Source organism: Dysidea avara, chromosome 10 (assembly GCF_963678975.1).
Source record: "Dysidea avara chromosome 10, odDysAvar1.4, whole genome shotgun sequence".
Taxonomy (NCBI): Eukaryota; Metazoa; Porifera; class Demospongiae; order Dictyoceratida; family Dysideidae; genus Dysidea; species Dysidea avara.
The window spans coordinates 8858634-8874976 of NC_089281.1; the positions used below are offsets into that span (position 1 = coordinate 8858634).

The 16343-nt window shown below is 38.2% G+C and overlaps 5 protein-coding genes across 5 annotated transcripts; 2 read left to right on the forward strand and 3 right to left on the reverse strand.

Annotated features, from left to right (window-relative positions):
* Positions 1-64: 64 nt before the first annotated feature.
* Positions 65-5733, reverse strand: LOC136268045 (UTP--glucose-1-phosphate uridylyltransferase-like). Its single transcript, XM_066063279.1, has 15 exons — positions 5617-5733; positions 5409-5568; positions 5128-5211; positions 4027-4119; positions 3651-3833; positions 3404-3600; positions 2469-2602; positions 2333-2415; positions 1759-1827; positions 1683-1714; positions 1529-1625; positions 1228-1309; positions 496-662; positions 344-448; positions 65-295 (listed from the first exon to the last, which is right to left on the reverse strand). The coding sequence occupies exons 2-15, from the start codon at positions 5433-5435 to the stop codon at positions 188-190; spliced, it is 1461 nt and encodes a 486-aa protein (XP_065919351.1). The 5' UTR covers positions 5436-5568; positions 5617-5733; the 3' UTR covers positions 65-187.
* On the forward strand, positions 5489-7434 carry LOC136268048 (N-alpha-acetyltransferase 80-like). The gene is made up of 4 exons (XM_066063283.1): positions 5489-5675; positions 6783-6922; positions 6975-7177; positions 7232-7434. Exons 1-4 carry the CDS (start codon positions 5578-5580, stop codon positions 7430-7432), a joined length of 642 nt encoding a protein of 213 aa, XP_065919355.1. The 5' UTR covers positions 5489-5577; the 3' UTR covers positions 7433-7434.
* Positions 7435-8251: 817 nt separating this feature from the next.
* On the reverse strand, positions 8252-10726 carry LOC136268414 (actin-related protein 2). Its single transcript, XM_066063750.1, has 11 exons — positions 10547-10726; positions 10270-10380; positions 9999-10211; positions 9695-9767; positions 9282-9418; positions 9139-9224; positions 9018-9081; positions 8842-8967; positions 8640-8792; positions 8450-8587; positions 8252-8402 (listed from the first exon to the last, which is right to left on the reverse strand). Exons 1-11 carry the CDS (start codon positions 10595-10597, stop codon positions 8364-8366), a joined length of 1191 nt encoding a protein of 396 aa, XP_065919822.1. The 5' UTR covers positions 10598-10726; the 3' UTR covers positions 8252-8363.
* Positions 10585-12724, forward strand: LOC136268416 (uncharacterized). The gene is made up of 8 exons (XM_066063752.1): positions 10585-10744; positions 10795-10852; positions 10905-10969; positions 11417-11490; positions 11539-11570; positions 12213-12328; positions 12376-12452; positions 12504-12724. Exons 1-8 carry the CDS (start codon positions 10688-10690, stop codon positions 12655-12657), a joined length of 633 nt encoding a protein of 210 aa, XP_065919824.1. The 5' UTR covers positions 10585-10687; the 3' UTR covers positions 12658-12724.
* LOC136268415 (axin interactor, dorsalization-associated protein-like) lies at positions 12642-14555 on the reverse strand. The gene is made up of 8 exons (XM_066063751.1): positions 14396-14555; positions 14274-14334; positions 14109-14211; positions 13986-14055; positions 13642-13832; positions 13325-13447; positions 12847-12967; positions 12642-12794 (listed from the first exon to the last, which is right to left on the reverse strand). Exons 1-8 carry the CDS (start codon positions 14512-14514, stop codon positions 12686-12688), a joined length of 897 nt encoding a protein of 298 aa, XP_065919823.1. The 5' UTR covers positions 14515-14555; the 3' UTR covers positions 12642-12685.
* Between the last annotated feature and the right edge of the window lie 1788 nt (positions 14556-16343).

Genomic DNA, 16343 nt, shown 5'->3' on the forward strand with positions numbered 1-16343 from the left:
TACAACTTTCCTTAATTTACTGAACCACATCAGGCAATCAAAATCTAGATGTACAAACTACAAGTCAATAATGAACTGTATAATAAAACTGTACAATTGGTGAAATGTAAATCTTAAAACACACACTTTGTATGTACAATATAATACAATTGTATGATAAGACTATACAATATATACAAATGGAAGTTCAGTGATCCAAAATACGCAAGTTTCCGGAAACAATTTTATTTTCTAACACCGTTCCTGATGGTATGTCAATCTTTTCCCCATGATTAGCGATAACGATGACCGTCCCCTAGTGTGGATCACTACAGTAATACTACACACAACAGTACACAATTACCTTCAGTGTAATATTTGTACCAAATGTAACATCCCCCGATACTGTTAGGTGATCCAACTCTAAAATGTTTGGTACATTTTGAAATCGTTTAAGAAAATCTTTCACCTGTGGATTATACATAGCAGCATTATTGACAAGAAATATTGTTATACTTTCTGAAAGTTCTTGTCTCCTAGTTTGACCAATGGTACCGTTGTAAAGCCACGTTTGGGGTTCATCACTAATGACCCGTTAGTGGCAATGTAAAGATCTGACATCATAAGCAGTAGGTCTGATGTAGTCTTCACAGGTAGAAATCTTGAACGAGGAACCTTCATTCCTAGAAAAAAAGTTACATTCACCATGTAGCCCTTCTTCCCCCCCCCTTCTCTGCCCCCTGAACAATTATGGGGGGGCTTAGCACCCCTAAAATTATCTATAGCTGTGATGGAGAGCTTAGCTCAATAGCATCAATACTCTAATAGAGCAGTCACAGTATTCTGAGAGGAGCAGTGTAGCAAGCTACATCTGTAGATAAGGAGATATAGTTGAGTTGGTGGAGGGCATCTATTGTCAGCAGGTTGTGATTCTTTTTTTTTTTTTTTTTTTTTTGGTCTTCAACTTGCAGCTAGGCCATAGCATCACCCAACTAGATCCCCAGCCCCCCTTAAATAAAGGTGTCTCCTCTGCCCTTGATGCCGTACACAAGGTGAAGGGGGTAACAGTCAGCATTTTTTAATTAAAAAAAAATCTCTAATAAAACAGTCAGGTTAATCTAAAGCTCACACACACACACGCTCACACACACACACACACACACACACGCTCACACACACACACACACGCTCACACACACACACACACGCTCACGCTCACACACACGCACACACACACAACACACACACCAATTGCTCTGTCAAAGTTCTTCATTGCAGCACCAGCTGCTGTTTCCAACTGAATAATCATACCTGATCCTCCCGGAGCAGACTGAAACAAACAGACATATGTGTACAGTTAAAAGTGTTCACTTATATATGACACAAAGAATATGCACATCAAGTCCTAAATATAACATGGCTATATACATCACTCTCTGTAGGCATGCATGCGTGTATGTGTAGAGGGATAAGGATATGATGGGTATGTTAACCTTAACCCTAACTCTAATGAAATGACAAGTGTACTAACATGATTGTATGTATGTACCTTCTGATTAACTATCACTTCCATGTGTATCTTATCTTTTGATAACAATCTATCGACGGCTTTAAGATTGACCCAAAGATTGTTAGTATTGAAGATCCTACACAATTGACAGTAACTTACACTCATGATATTCTAACATGTTGTCATCACTCACTTGAACTTTGATACAGACTTAAACTCATCAACCTGTAGGTGTGATTACCGTATGTTACTACCAACTAACACTATACCTTATCCTTGGGCACTTGAGCCAGTTCCAGTAGTCTTATCTTACCATCGTAGTTGACCAGTGTACCACCCTAAATAGGATGGTATAAGAGATAGACATACTGTAATTATGCACTCATGCCTTTAAAATGACTACTCAGTAAGGCCCTGCGGTATTGCCAAAACTCTTTAAATTCAGTATTTTTAAAATCAGTACCTCAAATATTAATGTAATGCTTGTATCCAGCAGCATTGAATGTGTACTGTACAAGTAAACATTGATCATAAATACATGGGAAATAAGTTTAGCAAGTGGCAAGGCAAAATAGACGTTTATCTCAGCTGCCCTACTATGAACACACAATATTTGCCAGAACATTCGGTATTTCGATAGTTCGGTATCACAGTTTCGGTATTGGGGCCTCAAGTATAGCAGTATAGTGGCTTTGTTAATAACTCATTACATGTGTATTGCAGACTACTGTATGTTCTATTACACTTTTTAAAAACACTGCCATAGCAACACATATACCATACAGAGGGTACCACATGCAAACAACAGCAGATCAACAAGTGTAACTACTAACTAGCACATACCCTAACATCTGATCTAGTTCTGTCAATGACTTCCATGATAAACTCAGGAGGATCCTTTTTGTTTACCAAAAAATTTAAAATTTCTACATCAGTGAAATAACTAAATAATACAGTGTTTTAGCATGACAATGCATACCCAAATCTGCGGTGGCACCAAGATTGTCAATGTTGGAAATGAACAAGTACTCTTTTCCTTCATCAATGAACTTTTTCAATAGTCCAGATCTCAGCAATGATCTGTATACATCTCCATGTCCAGGTGGGTACCAGCTAGAATAAAAATCAGTATATTTACATATGTAATCATACTAAATGTCAGTTTAAAGCCTTTGCCTTTGTATATATGGCCCATGTTCTTTGAAAACAGCTACTGTACCGATTCCACAATACTTTAAGTACCAAGTACTTACCTTGGAAGTATATGTAATGCAAGTACAAGTACTGATACCAAGCATCTTAGCTACTCCATCACTGCACTCACTTATTTGTAATTCATACCATAAGTCAACTCATCCATATATCATTTGTGTAGTTCATAGTATTCTTATAATGAAGTGACTATATATTCACTAACCAGTTCAGCAGCTAGTTAAGTAGTCTACTACTACTTGAGAAGAATAGTTTTTTGCAGATATAAATACTCTAATACAACGGTCACGACAAACTGCTAACTTTAGAGTTATTGACTGTTCTATTAGAGTATATCACTGTTGCATTTTTACAGCAGAACTTTCAGCATAGAAGAATGATTTTGCCCTGGCTTTACGCTTGATGCTCTATTGTGCCAGTAAAATACGCTAGTATAAATGGATATCTTTTCATCCTGTGCACTTGATAACCAGTACCTACAGCAATACATTAGCTGATTCCAATACCTCATGAAAAACATCAATACTACTATAGAATCAGTGCGCATGCATGCATGCATGCACGCACTCACACAGGCACCCGCACATACACGTATGCACAATACACACACTCGCACGAACCAGCCATGCATGCATGCACCCATGTACACACAGCATACACAAATTATTTCTCTCTTTGTTGGTTATGAAGCCTTTTGTTCACCTGCTGTGAGGACTCTTAGCATCTTTAGGGATAGGACGTAGTGATTCTTTGGATATTCTTGGAAATCTGGATTGCTCAAACATGTATATGGACACTGTATTTTCATAACGATGCTTGATTTTTTCCGTCTCAGTATGAGTGTTGAAGGAGTTCATTAAAACCAATGGAACATCAGTGTCATACATTTGGTTTAAATGCTAAACAAACAAAGACAAATAAATAAACATAGAGAGAATTGTATACTCACTTCTATCTGCTCAACAGCAAGGTCTAAGAAGGTCTTATCATCTCGGACATATATGAGACTCCTGGGTCCCTCACAACCCATGCTGGTCCCCAGACCTCCATTGAGTTTAAGAACAACAAGTTTGCCAAGTAGTTCCTTGGCCTTGCTGGGCTCCACTTTAGCAACAGAAGAGTGATCAACCACCTAAAAAGTGTACACATGCAATGGTATTATATCAAGAGTACATAATATATATATATACCTTGAGATATTTATATATGTATATATCTTGAGATATGTAATGTACTTGGGTTGGGTACTGACAGTTACTTAACTTGATATTTACACACATTATAATCATGCAAACCAACACACAGTTACTGGCCGGTATGCTTACCATTTCGGCTGGCAAACGTCCAATTTTATCCCAACTGATTTGTTCACTGCTAACGTATCTTTTAAACAACTCATGAAAGTCATTCATCTGTTTCTGTACATAGAAAATATACACACAGCACTAAATTTGGCAGGCTAATTAAACAAAAACCTTATCTACAGAAATAAAAACATTTTCAATACAGCAGAAAAGATTGAAACATTTGCATGAGAAATGTCCACAAATTGTGTGAATAGAAACACTTTGTGAAATAAACTTTCATTTCCTACTTACATTCGCTTATGTGAAATTGTCCAGTTAGCCTACCATAACTAAGTATTGATTAAAACTACATGGCATTATGTAATTTGTCTTGTTTGTGTATTTGATGTCAATAAGTACCATGTTTTCGTTGCTAAGAAAGCTTAAATGAAACAAACCGCTTTAAAGTACAACCAACGCTCAAAACTTATTTTCTTAACTGTTTAAGGTTTGTCTATGGTGTTTTCTTAAGAAAATTCACTCGACAAAGTTTCAAGTCTGCTTTTTGTTTTGTTCATGTAAGGAAAGAACATGTTCCTTTTTGACATATGCAATGAGGGGTCTGCAACTAGCAGTTTGGCATGATTCAGAATCCTAATGATTTTCAAATGGTTCCATGATTCCACACGATTCCTCACATGATTCTCATTTCCAAATAAGGATACAAGCATAGAAATACGGAGAAAATATTCATCAACATTACTCCTAGAGTTGCAGACCCCCCTTGATATGCAGTTTCAAATACCCTACAAGGTATTTTTTGGTCTTATAGAACCACATACAGCCTATTAAGAAAGCTGTTCATACCACATTCAAAACTAGTTTCACCCATATTTCAAACTGGCATAAAGTATACACTTCAGAGTAAACTTAAGTTTCAAGTCTATAGAGTGCTCACACTGGCTGTATTAAAAAACTTCTTTGCCGCACAAGTGTGAGTGTGGAAAGACACAGAAACAAACACAGGAAACAATCCGGTACACTGGGTGCGTGTGCATGGTTAAATTACGTGAAAGATTATTCCACACAACATACTAACTCGTTTGCAAAAAAAACAATCGACCCCTTCTAATTTCTAACCTTGACAGTATCATCAGAATCCTTTGCAATTGCATCCAGATCAGTTCTAACAAGAGCATCTACACTCTCACACTCAGAAATAGGCTGCAGTGAATGACACATACATACACCATAAGCATAGGGTACTGCCACTCTTCCAAAGAGGAACACACTCTTTTACAAGTGTAGAGGCCCATAAAGTATCCTTAAAAGTATCTCAGTGCAAACCATGCAGTAGGTTAAAAGGTCAGCACTGCTTAATTAGTTGGTTGAGTTTTTTAAGCGCAGTGTTAATTCCTTACCAATCTTTCCCTTTTCACTGACAACATCTTGACACTTTTCTCTCCTTAATCTGGCTGCTTGTCACCACACGAACGGGTATTAAAGAGAGGAGTATAGGATCCCGTGTGGTCGTCACGGCTTTTATACATTGACCCACGTGGATGCTGTTCACGTGCAGGACTGCAGGACATGACGTTCAAGTTGACAACTCTACACGATCAGCCTGACCTATTAGAAGAGGCGGCACTTCTGCTGATTACGGAGTGGCCACGTTCTCTTGAAGCAAGGTGAGGTGTAACACACGTGTCTTGTCACAACTGGCTTGTTTGTCTGAGGTAGTAAATCAATTTTTCTGTACTTTGTCTGAAAACAACATGACGTTATGTATACATGTCATTGCCAACTGTCAAGATAAAGAGCAGGTGAGACATCATGACACCTGCATCAACAATGGTAACAGTTGATAAACAAGGGGTACTCACTTTCATACTGCCAGTTGATACACTTGCGGCCGGGATCAAGAATTTGATTGTCGAAATTTTGCCTTGATTGCTTGATTTCATCTATAGAAGAGCATTGATTCCTGATCATCTATCGTAAAAGCCTAGTAAATTCTCGTGCTGCTAAATGTTAGCTTTCAAAGGTGCTTGATTGTCAGTTTTGCGGATGTCTTGATCACTTGATCCACTGTTTAAAAGCCCCCTTGATTGCTTGATTGAATCTTGATCCCGGTCGTGTTTCAACAGGCAGTATGGAAGTGACTACCCCTTTGTGAACAAGGCCAATTTTAACACAGACAACTGGTCAAGTCTTTTTACATCAAAATGATTATAATGAAAATAAATTAAATTGTTGATGATCAAGGCAAAAAACGGTCAATGTTGAAAATGCAATCTTGACCTATTTGGATTTGTTATATGGTGGTCATTGGTACAACACTCCTTGAATGCTAATGTAGTCATTCAAGAGACTTGGTTACAGCCTTCCTGTGAGGTACCAGGTAGAATTGCTCACACACAAGTGAGAAGTGCCAGTTTTAATTGGCTGCATCTAAAAGTTTTGTTTGTGTGTGTGTTGTATCAAGAGTTTATAATTATAAACTCTTGGTTGTATGTATCTGTCTATGTTTGTGCATGCATACATGTGCATGCGTGCATGCGTGCGTGTGAGAGAGTGCGTGTGTGTGAGTGCATGCATAATTCCCAGCACTCATGTGATGCCATGCCCTACACACATATAATATAATGTATCTGATCATAAACCCCAAGAATTTTGTAGGTCAATATTTAATACAAAGGTCAACATTTTCTTTGCTAACCATGTGCAACCTTGCATGTGACACAGTGATCACTTCTTTCTTATTGCATTATACAAACTTTTTACTACATATATAGGAAGGCGAGTATTGAAACATCCAAGAGTACTTTTCCTTGTTCAATTCTCCTAGTAGATGTGAGTGACAGAGATAAGGTAATCGGCTTTGCTCGTCTGCTTGAAGTAGTTGGAGACAAAACAGCTGCTCTAGTAGAATCAGGTGAGCAAGAATAATATTATTTCATCATCATTGAAGATTATCATTTCTTCAGTTGTGGTGGATCCCAAGTTAAGGGGTCATGGTTTAGGTAGAAAATTAATGGAGGCATGTGAAAACCATGTGACTAGTTTGGGTATGAATTCACTACACCTATCAACTCATGATAAACAACACTTTTATTCTCATCTTGGATACAATGATGGTCCAATTGTATCAGGGGTTCGGCATAGTGCAAAATCCATACAAGAGAGTTTGGTTAGCTAATTATAGTTTTTGTAGTGTGTATTTTATTTCCTTCGTGATACATAGGTTTCAGTGGTAGGTTTGGCAGAGAATGTTAGTACTGCAAATGATGCATGTGCTGATGTAAAGCAAGGGGAATCTATGGAGATTGTCAATCAGGTTGCTCCACCTCCACCACCCCCTCCTCCAAAACTTCCTGTAGTTAGTGGCAACAGTATATTAAGCATGACATGGATGGTAAAATATTTCAATCAAAATTTAATCTGAAATTTTTAGTATCTATGCATGGTAGAATATCTATGCATGGTAGAAGTGATTACTAGTAGGTCTTCTCATGACTATTGTTCTAATTGTGGATGTTGTTTCTCCAACCTACCAAGCTCTATCAATGGGTACTAATGTTGAATGAAGAGGCCAACAGTTCATATAACTTGAGGTTCAGGTGGGACTTGAGACTCAAACCTTTACCTATGAGACATGGTACAGCCTCCTACAGGGTACTAGTCCTGAGAATCTGTATGTACGACTGCTGTCCTGGTCATTGTATTAGAGTGCCTCGTGGTAGTGCTGAGCAATGACAATATTTTAATTAAACCGCGGTATCTGCTTTTGATACCGTCCAATTTTTTAACTACCGCAAATATTGTGAATTCGAAAGCACAAGTCTTTTAGTAGCTAAAATAACATCCTGTGTGAAGAAGTCTACTTACAGCACATATGAATGGATATGTTCTGCAGTAAATATATTGCAATTGGCTTTCAACAAAATTCTGTTGTTAACTGAAATTTTTAGGGTTATTTCTGTGTCTAAATCTAGTACTGCAGGTCTAAAATAGCATCAAACTAAGGTATGCCAATAACATTAGTCATACTGCAATATCAAGTTGACAATACCGTACCGTCTATGAAATATCAAAACCACTCAGCACTACCTCATGGTAGCTATGTAACTTGGCCAGTAAGATTGCTACAAGTGGTCCACTCATTTTCTTCTAAGATGCATCTTGTCCCATATGTCACCATTGGTGCTGTCCCAGTACAAATCTATGATGATACACTGTCCCCCAGTACAAGTGCCATCAATGCTTAACATCACATTCATTTATATTATTACATTGTCAATTCTACAAGTCACACTAATATATATAAAACAAAATAAAATAACCAAATTGTTCCAACAACTATATGTGATAATCAATTAGAACTTTGACACAGATACTCCCAATTTCTCAATCACCTGTTGTTTGGTAGTATAAAATTACGAAAGATACACAAATATTGTACCTTGATTCCCTTCTCTTGATATTCTTTTCGTGTCATCCAGAATTCTTCCTTATCCTTCATGATATCTGCTAATACTGCTCCACCCAAGAAGACCATATGTTTACGGCGTGGTGGATCCTCAATACGGATCTTGAATTTCTACAGACAAAAGATGCTAATACTAACATGTGAAAATGGGTGTTTGCTTTACTGATAATTTTCCAGTGTCTCCCCTCAGGACACGTTCCAAATAAAGCTGTTTCACTTCTCTTTCAAGTCGTGATGGTAATCCAGGATACATGGTTGATCCACCAGACAGCACAATGTGCTTATAAAATTCTGAACGAGTGTCAATATCTGCAGCCTGCAGGGGAAAAGAAGTATCATTTGTGAAGTGTAAATATTGAAAATACCTGAATTGTGTTGAAAAGCAATTCGGCTACACCCACACCTTCAACACCGATCAAATGAGGCTGGAACAAAGCTTCTGGTGCTTCAAATCGTTCACCACCGAGTTTCACCACACGGCCATCAGGCAACTAGAATGAAACAAAACTAAAAGATGAAACTAAGACCAAATCCAACCAACCGTATAGCTCTCCACAAGTACGGTAGTTTCTCGTGCCAATCTCTGTTCTTGTTCAATATTATATCTAGAGTAATACATCATCATGAAAAGCAATTACATTATTAATAGCATACATACTCACCCAACATAACACAATTTCTCTTTCATCATTCTGACAGTCTCAAAGTCTGCGCTGTGATTGAAAGCATATCCTCGTAGCAACAACAACTAAAATTGAAAAACACTCATTAATGTCCATCACCAATAGTTTATATGGATGCACACCTTAATGAGGTATTTTGTGATGTCTCTTCCAGCGATGTCGAGCCTACGGGTTAAGTGAGGAAGGGAAAACCCCTCATAAACAGGACAAATGTGTGTTACACCGTCACCAGAGTCAATAACAATACCAGTCAGAAGACCTGCAGATCAGTACAATTACCAATAAACATTAAATATCAATTTCCTAACTACATTCAAGTACATATATAGCAATATAAACAGCATGCCATGCACAAACAGAGCAAAGCCTTTATCTGCTATTGCATGTCAACTCTATTACACTAGTAATCAGGTTCTGTCAGTCAGCACAGGAAAATTATCAGGACTAGTATGTTTCACGGGTGATTGTGTGGGTACCTGCTCCCCAGTAACTACATTACATATACACTACACACATTACATAACATACAAAATACCTTGTGCATATAAAGTAAGAACTGCCTGGATTGCTATGTATACACCCTCAAACTGATACTGCTCAAACATTAGCTACAAAAATTAACACATCACAAAATAAAATATACACTAGAGGTAACAGCAAACTAATGGTCAGGACCTCATGGACAAGTGGTGGTACATATCATATTATACATGTAGTTTTGCTATTTACCATCAAGAGCCTAGAGACTCTTGTAAGCACTGCATACTTCCAGAGGACATAGCCAAAATGATTTCAAATGTTACCACCACACTTGCCATACAGAATACACAACTCTTTACCTCAACCATCTTTTCTCTGTTCTTCATGGGGTTCATCGGTGGCTCGGTCAACATGACTTTACATTGTCTGGGATCCTCTTTCAACTTCTCATTAAATGTGTAATCCCAGACTGACTTCATGTCCTCCCAGTTACGTACAACACCATTTTCCATCGGGTAATTCACTTCTAACATCGATCGTAATTGGCTAGCTTCATCTCCAACCATAAGATCCTTAATTTATGACCAAATAAAGTAACAGTAGTGTGTCACAGTTGAATGTTGCGCTTACCTTCACTTCAATTCCTCCGACCTTAGCACTTGACCTGATGATTGGTCTGCCAACTAATGAAGGGAAGATGTGCGATGGAAAGTTGCTTCCAGCATAACCCACTTTCACGAACTAAACAGGCATTAATAAGAATAAAATTGCAATACACCATCAAGCACAACACTAGAGCACTCAATTATTGCTAATCATTAATATCACACAATAATACAGCCAAATCGTCGTTGTGTTTACTAAGCTTGGAAGAAAATGGCAGTAGGGCGTTGACCATTCAACTTACCCCTGTTCCATTATCGCACACAAGCACTTTATGTCCCTGCGAGTCAGTCATTGTTAACGATGATCGTCTACCTAATAACCTGACGGACGAGACGGTCAAGAAGCTCAGGTGGTCGGGATCACGGTCGAACTACAAAACAAAATGGCTGCCAGAAAGACGCTCACGTTTGTGACCGGAAATCCTCGGAAACTTGAAGAGGTGCAGAACTTTAGTGGTTATATCGCTTCTGTATTATCCGTTTTGTGCAGTTATTGAATATTGTAGGTAGCAGCTTTCCTTTTGAAATCGTCTTAAAATCAGTCGACTGTGAGTGACGTCATTTTGCGTCATTCACTCCATGTGTGTTCATCATTCACAGTACCAGAACTACAAGGAGAACCACAAGATATAGCCAAGGAGAAGTGTCTACTAGCAAGCAAGGAGGTATGAGTACAGAGAATGTTACTGTCTGCAAGCAACATTGTAGACAGTCACAAGAACACACACCCACTTGTTGCTCCAACAATTAAGCTATATAATGTTATTTGTATTGAGGCTAATGGTGTAGACCTGCAAGACCTTTTGAAATTATATTAAGAAAGCTTCAAGAGTTTAATGCTACTGAACACCAGGTACCTCTGATCCACATAATTACATATATTTCCGATTGTAAAAGTTTATTCACACAAGTGAGCATCCCTTGATGCAACATGTACATAAATGTGGACCATCCAAATTTTTATTCTATTGCCCCACCTACCCCCACACTTAGAGTACATGCATGTAAGGCTTTTCTAGTTACAACATTGGATCTCATTTTTATGAACATTTAGGAAACATTGATGCTCAGTATACATTCCACTAATTGTTGTTACTATACATTTCTATTAGATCAAAGGACCGTTGATCATTGAGGATACCTGCCTGTGTTTCAATGCATTACAGGGTCTACCTGGCCCATACATGTAAGACTGTTTTTTACAAGAGTGTGTGTGAATTTTTATCTTTGTTAGCAAATGGTTTCTGCAAAAGTTGGGCCACCAAGGTTTGTTAATATCATATGATGGGAAAATTTGGCAGGGGAGAACAGTTTTATAGATTTAATAAATAAGTAAACCCTCCTACTGTATTTCCAAATATAAAAGCTTATTTCCTTCCCAGCATTATTTCCTGCCCAGTAAACGAATAGGGCCTTAAATTATTTGAGACCATGGATAGGTGTGAGTGATACCCAGCATTCAAATTGTAGTGGAACATCATTGATTTGTAACGGCAAGCATAGAGACCTTTGTTACTCTGTTAACAAGCGTAGTGAAGGCCTAAAATGATTGGTAAACAGTTGTATGATCATATCTGCATGCATGCAGACTCGCTCTGACCACTCATACAATTACTGATAGCACTTTTATCCTTCAGATGGTTCTAAGCTTAATACCGATAAGTTTGAGGAAACAGCAGTAGCAGCAACGGAAAGAAGTAAAGCCACTAACAGTAGACTCCACTATTAGCCTGGCCTATATGCATTTATTTTCCCAATGCACTGAAAAACCTCTGAAATATAATCAAGATTGGTGTTTATTTGAATGTGGCTTCTGAATTCACTATTATCCATCTCAGTACCAATTTCTCCCACCAAACTTTCCTACAATACAGTGCTTACATATACACATCCATCCCATTGTTTCAGGACTGAATAATCTGTTGACTGCATATGAAGACAAGAGTGCATATGCTCTGTGTACTATTGCCTACCATTCTGGACAGAGTGATAGTAGTGTAGTATTGTTTGAAGGAAAGACCATGGTGAGAAAGGATCTTCCAAGCCATGTTGATGTACTATGTTCCCATAGGGAAAAATTGTGCCGGCACGTGGGCCTAACTACTTTGGATGGGACCCGGTGTTCCAGCCTGATGGATTTGATCAGACGTATCCTTTGAGTTTAATACATATGAGTATGCCTTTGACTAAGGATTAAAGCTATGCAGAAATGGACAAGGCAATCAAAAACACCATCTCTCACAGATACAGAGCTATTAAAAGCATGAATGAATACTTTAGCTCACTGAAACGACGTACACCATCAGAAGAACCTGCTGAAGATGACAACAAAAAAAGTAAACTGGAAAAATAAAAACTTTTGATATAAAATTATACATACGTTATCTTGTTACTGGTAATTTATTTAATGATAAAGTTAAGTGAAGATATAACGGCTTTACTGATAAAAGGAGTAATTTCTTTTTCTTGAAATCTGTCGGTTTCTTATATCTGGAAATCGAATTGTCACAACACATACACACTTTACAATGCTGTGGCTTACATTTCGAGACATGCAGGTCCATCTTTGATTTCATCCAGTTCCATGAAACTGAAGCATCTGGTGCTCACACGAAGCTTCTTTTTGGGCTTGTAGTGTTTGAGTTCAAAAAATATTGCACCTCCTAGATGGTGAATAATGTACTTGAAAGATGTTGAGAAAGACAGCAATATCATGACAATGAAGGGTCAAGCAAAGTGTAATCCACACCTAGAAGTATGGACACCTTGAATATCATTACATTTGTCCGTGGTCCCGTTGCATACACTTTTAGATCCCTGAAAGCAGCAGCCTTGCTGTGATAAGGATCAAGTATTTATCAGAAGTCAAGTGTATCAATAACACTGCATATCTGACATTCCGAAACTACTTTTAAATGCACTGAAATAACGTATTCACAAAACACTATAACAGTAGATACAAATAATAACCCACCAAAATTTTCCTCACAATATGGTTCCCACATCCATAGGTAACATACCTACTGGTAAATCTTCCACAGGTGTCTGAATGTGTACGTCAACATCGAACACAAAGTAGGTGATTTCTCTACTACGAGAAACAGGTGTCTGTTGTATGGGTTCACAGTCATAGGCTGTTGTGTCTATTGGAATAGAAAGTATTGATCATTGTATTGAGATTTAAACACAAGATGAAACCCCTCAATTCTTGACAAATGGGACATCCTGACAATTAAACGCTCTGATTTCAGGGGACATAGCTAACAATAGGACACTTAATAATAGTAGGTGTTAGTATTCAGGGTGGCCCTTTTGAGAGGTTCCACTGCACCATTACCTTTAACAGAAATTCTTAAAAATGGTTCAATATAATTGTGAGGGTCTTTGATACCAATTTTATGTACATGTATGATGAGGTAAGTCCGACCGCTCTCATAGGATGGCTGGGGAAGCAAGGTACCCTGTGTGGTGTGAGGGATGGCTTGATCTTCATCGTCATCCTCATCATCAATAACAACTTCATCATTTCTGTGTGTAAAATAAGGTGTATGTCACTTTTCTATACTGACCACTCTTAAATGTGTCATTCTGGGAGGTCAAACCTATAACTAACCAAGGCTAGAATAGCTAATCACTCCTCCATTACGAGGTATGTAAGTACAGCAATATATAGTCACGTACTTTAGTGGAATCTTGACAGGTGAACTGAATTGACATACCGCCTCCTTCCCAGCTTGTAGGGCTTCAAGAACTACAGTGCGAGGGAGTAGTACATCACTTCTTCAAAACAGATTAAACACCTACAACTCTTTATGTCCTTAAGGTCTGTGTTATCCAGCTCATTCGTGGGGTCTGCAGCTAGTTTCGCTCTGTGGTCTAGGGTAGCGGACAGTTTAGCTAACTGCCTCTATTACAACAACCAGTGCGAATAATATGTAATTACTTTGCAGCACTGGAAATATTTCACACCTTGTTCGCTTCACTTATTGGAATATTATCCGATACAGCAGTCCGTATTGCCTTGCTTAGCCTGTAGAAATGCGTCACCAACTGATGCGCTAGTGTTTTGTGCAGAAACAATATAGCAGTACTTTTTGTAGAGGTCTGAAGCTTCTACGGGCTGGCCCCAAGACTCGTGGTCTGCCGCCTGGCTCAAATTCGTCAGCCAAACAGTAACCAGCTTACCGACTTCTCCCCCGCCAATCGCCATCACAAATAATAAAACATTACGCGCTTAGACTGTGAGCAATTTATTCATATTATTATAGCAATTTATTATAGTCTAAGGACTCCTGTCACAGGGGCGTACGGAGGGGGGTTTCCAGGGGTTTCAGGAAACCCCTTTGGATTTTACACAGTACTTGAAACATTAAGAAATTGATACTTCAGGTTTCCAGAATCTGGACTGAATCTGTCATGCATGGAACAGGACACATTTTAAACTTTTATCTTAGTTAAATAATAGTTTCTAACATGACAGCAACACTTATAGCATTGTTCTGAATTGTGATTTTGGTGAAAAGATCGAGATACTCTAATAGAGCAGTCAAGCAATATAAACTACTCTAATATAACAGTCACCCCAGGCTTAGCTGTAGTGGAAACCCCTTTTCAAAATTCCTGCGTACGCCCCTGCCTGTATATTATCAATGGCTTGCTGAGACAAACAGTTGAGACAATTTCATCTATGCTGAAACAGTTTCATGTATAAGCTACTGAGCTACATGAAACTGTCACTGATCTAGCCAGCTCCACTGAGCATATGATCAGATTTGATTTGATTTATCGGCACAATGCCATTCCTCCTTGTTGGAGTGATACAAAAACTAACTAAGCATACAAGAATATACAAGATAAACACAAAGCAAGACAATAGCATACATTACATCACCCACACATACAAGTACACAAATAACACTGAATTACTGGCATAGTTGACAAAAAATGGCTTTTCGCACAGCCATGAAAATCTCTAAATGAATGAAGTTCTTTAATATCAGATGGCAAGGAATTCCACAAATGAGTGGCTTTGTATCGAAAAAATCTTTGCATAAATGTTAAATTACACCTGATTGTGTTGGCAAAATAAGGAGCAGTCCTAGTGTTGTAATTGGTCATTGATGTTGGGCATTGATGTGGCTTAGCTTTACTATGACGTTGAGTGGTCCAGTTTTAATTCAGTGAGTCATCCAGTTATGTATGACCCATACATCCAATACATGCACTGAATGCTGTATAATAGCCGGGTTGTCAAGTGTGACAGTGTATTAGATAGGAACCAGCTATAGCCTCAGTTGTTTAATGTTTACCCATGCAATATCTGCTTTTTGCCTCAGCCTCCATGCACTTTCTAATTATAGCAATTTTTGCTTTCCAGTCCAGCAGTGCTGGAGCCATAATTGTTTATAAGTAATGATATCGTTGTCACCTATGGAAATCATTTATCTCTACAGTGAAATTTGTATAGCTAATAAGAACACCTTGGGAAACTGTCCTGATTTTCTACATGCTAAGGGATACTTTGGGACTGTTACCAAGTGTCCAAGTTATGCAAGCCGGTGTCCTTAGTTTCAAATGTCCTGACTACGGGCACTGTAATACAACAGTTATTTATAGTTATTGATTATCTTTTCTTGACGTGCAATGCAGTGATGCTCTTCACGTGCAAAAAGAATGCTCAATGCTATTAGCTATGTGCTCAAAATGATGTCATTATTGGCATGCAGCATAACAAGCTGTGCCTAATATTAATATACCTATAGTTATGGCTCACCTTGGATTGCAGGACAGCTCACAAGGATAATTAGCATAGGGAATGTTATATATTCAGTGGTGACTGTTCTATTAGAGTATCTCAGTCTGGTGAACGTACTATACGTGTTTGTATTTCTTTTAGGGATGCTAAGCTGGTCTTGACATAGGACAAATCGTGACATAAAATCCAAAAGTACTGATGTTTTGTGTGAAATTCACCAAAGGGAAAACATGTTTGCCAGGTTTTTTTCTAGAGCAAGTTATGTCGTGACACGTGGTATCCCT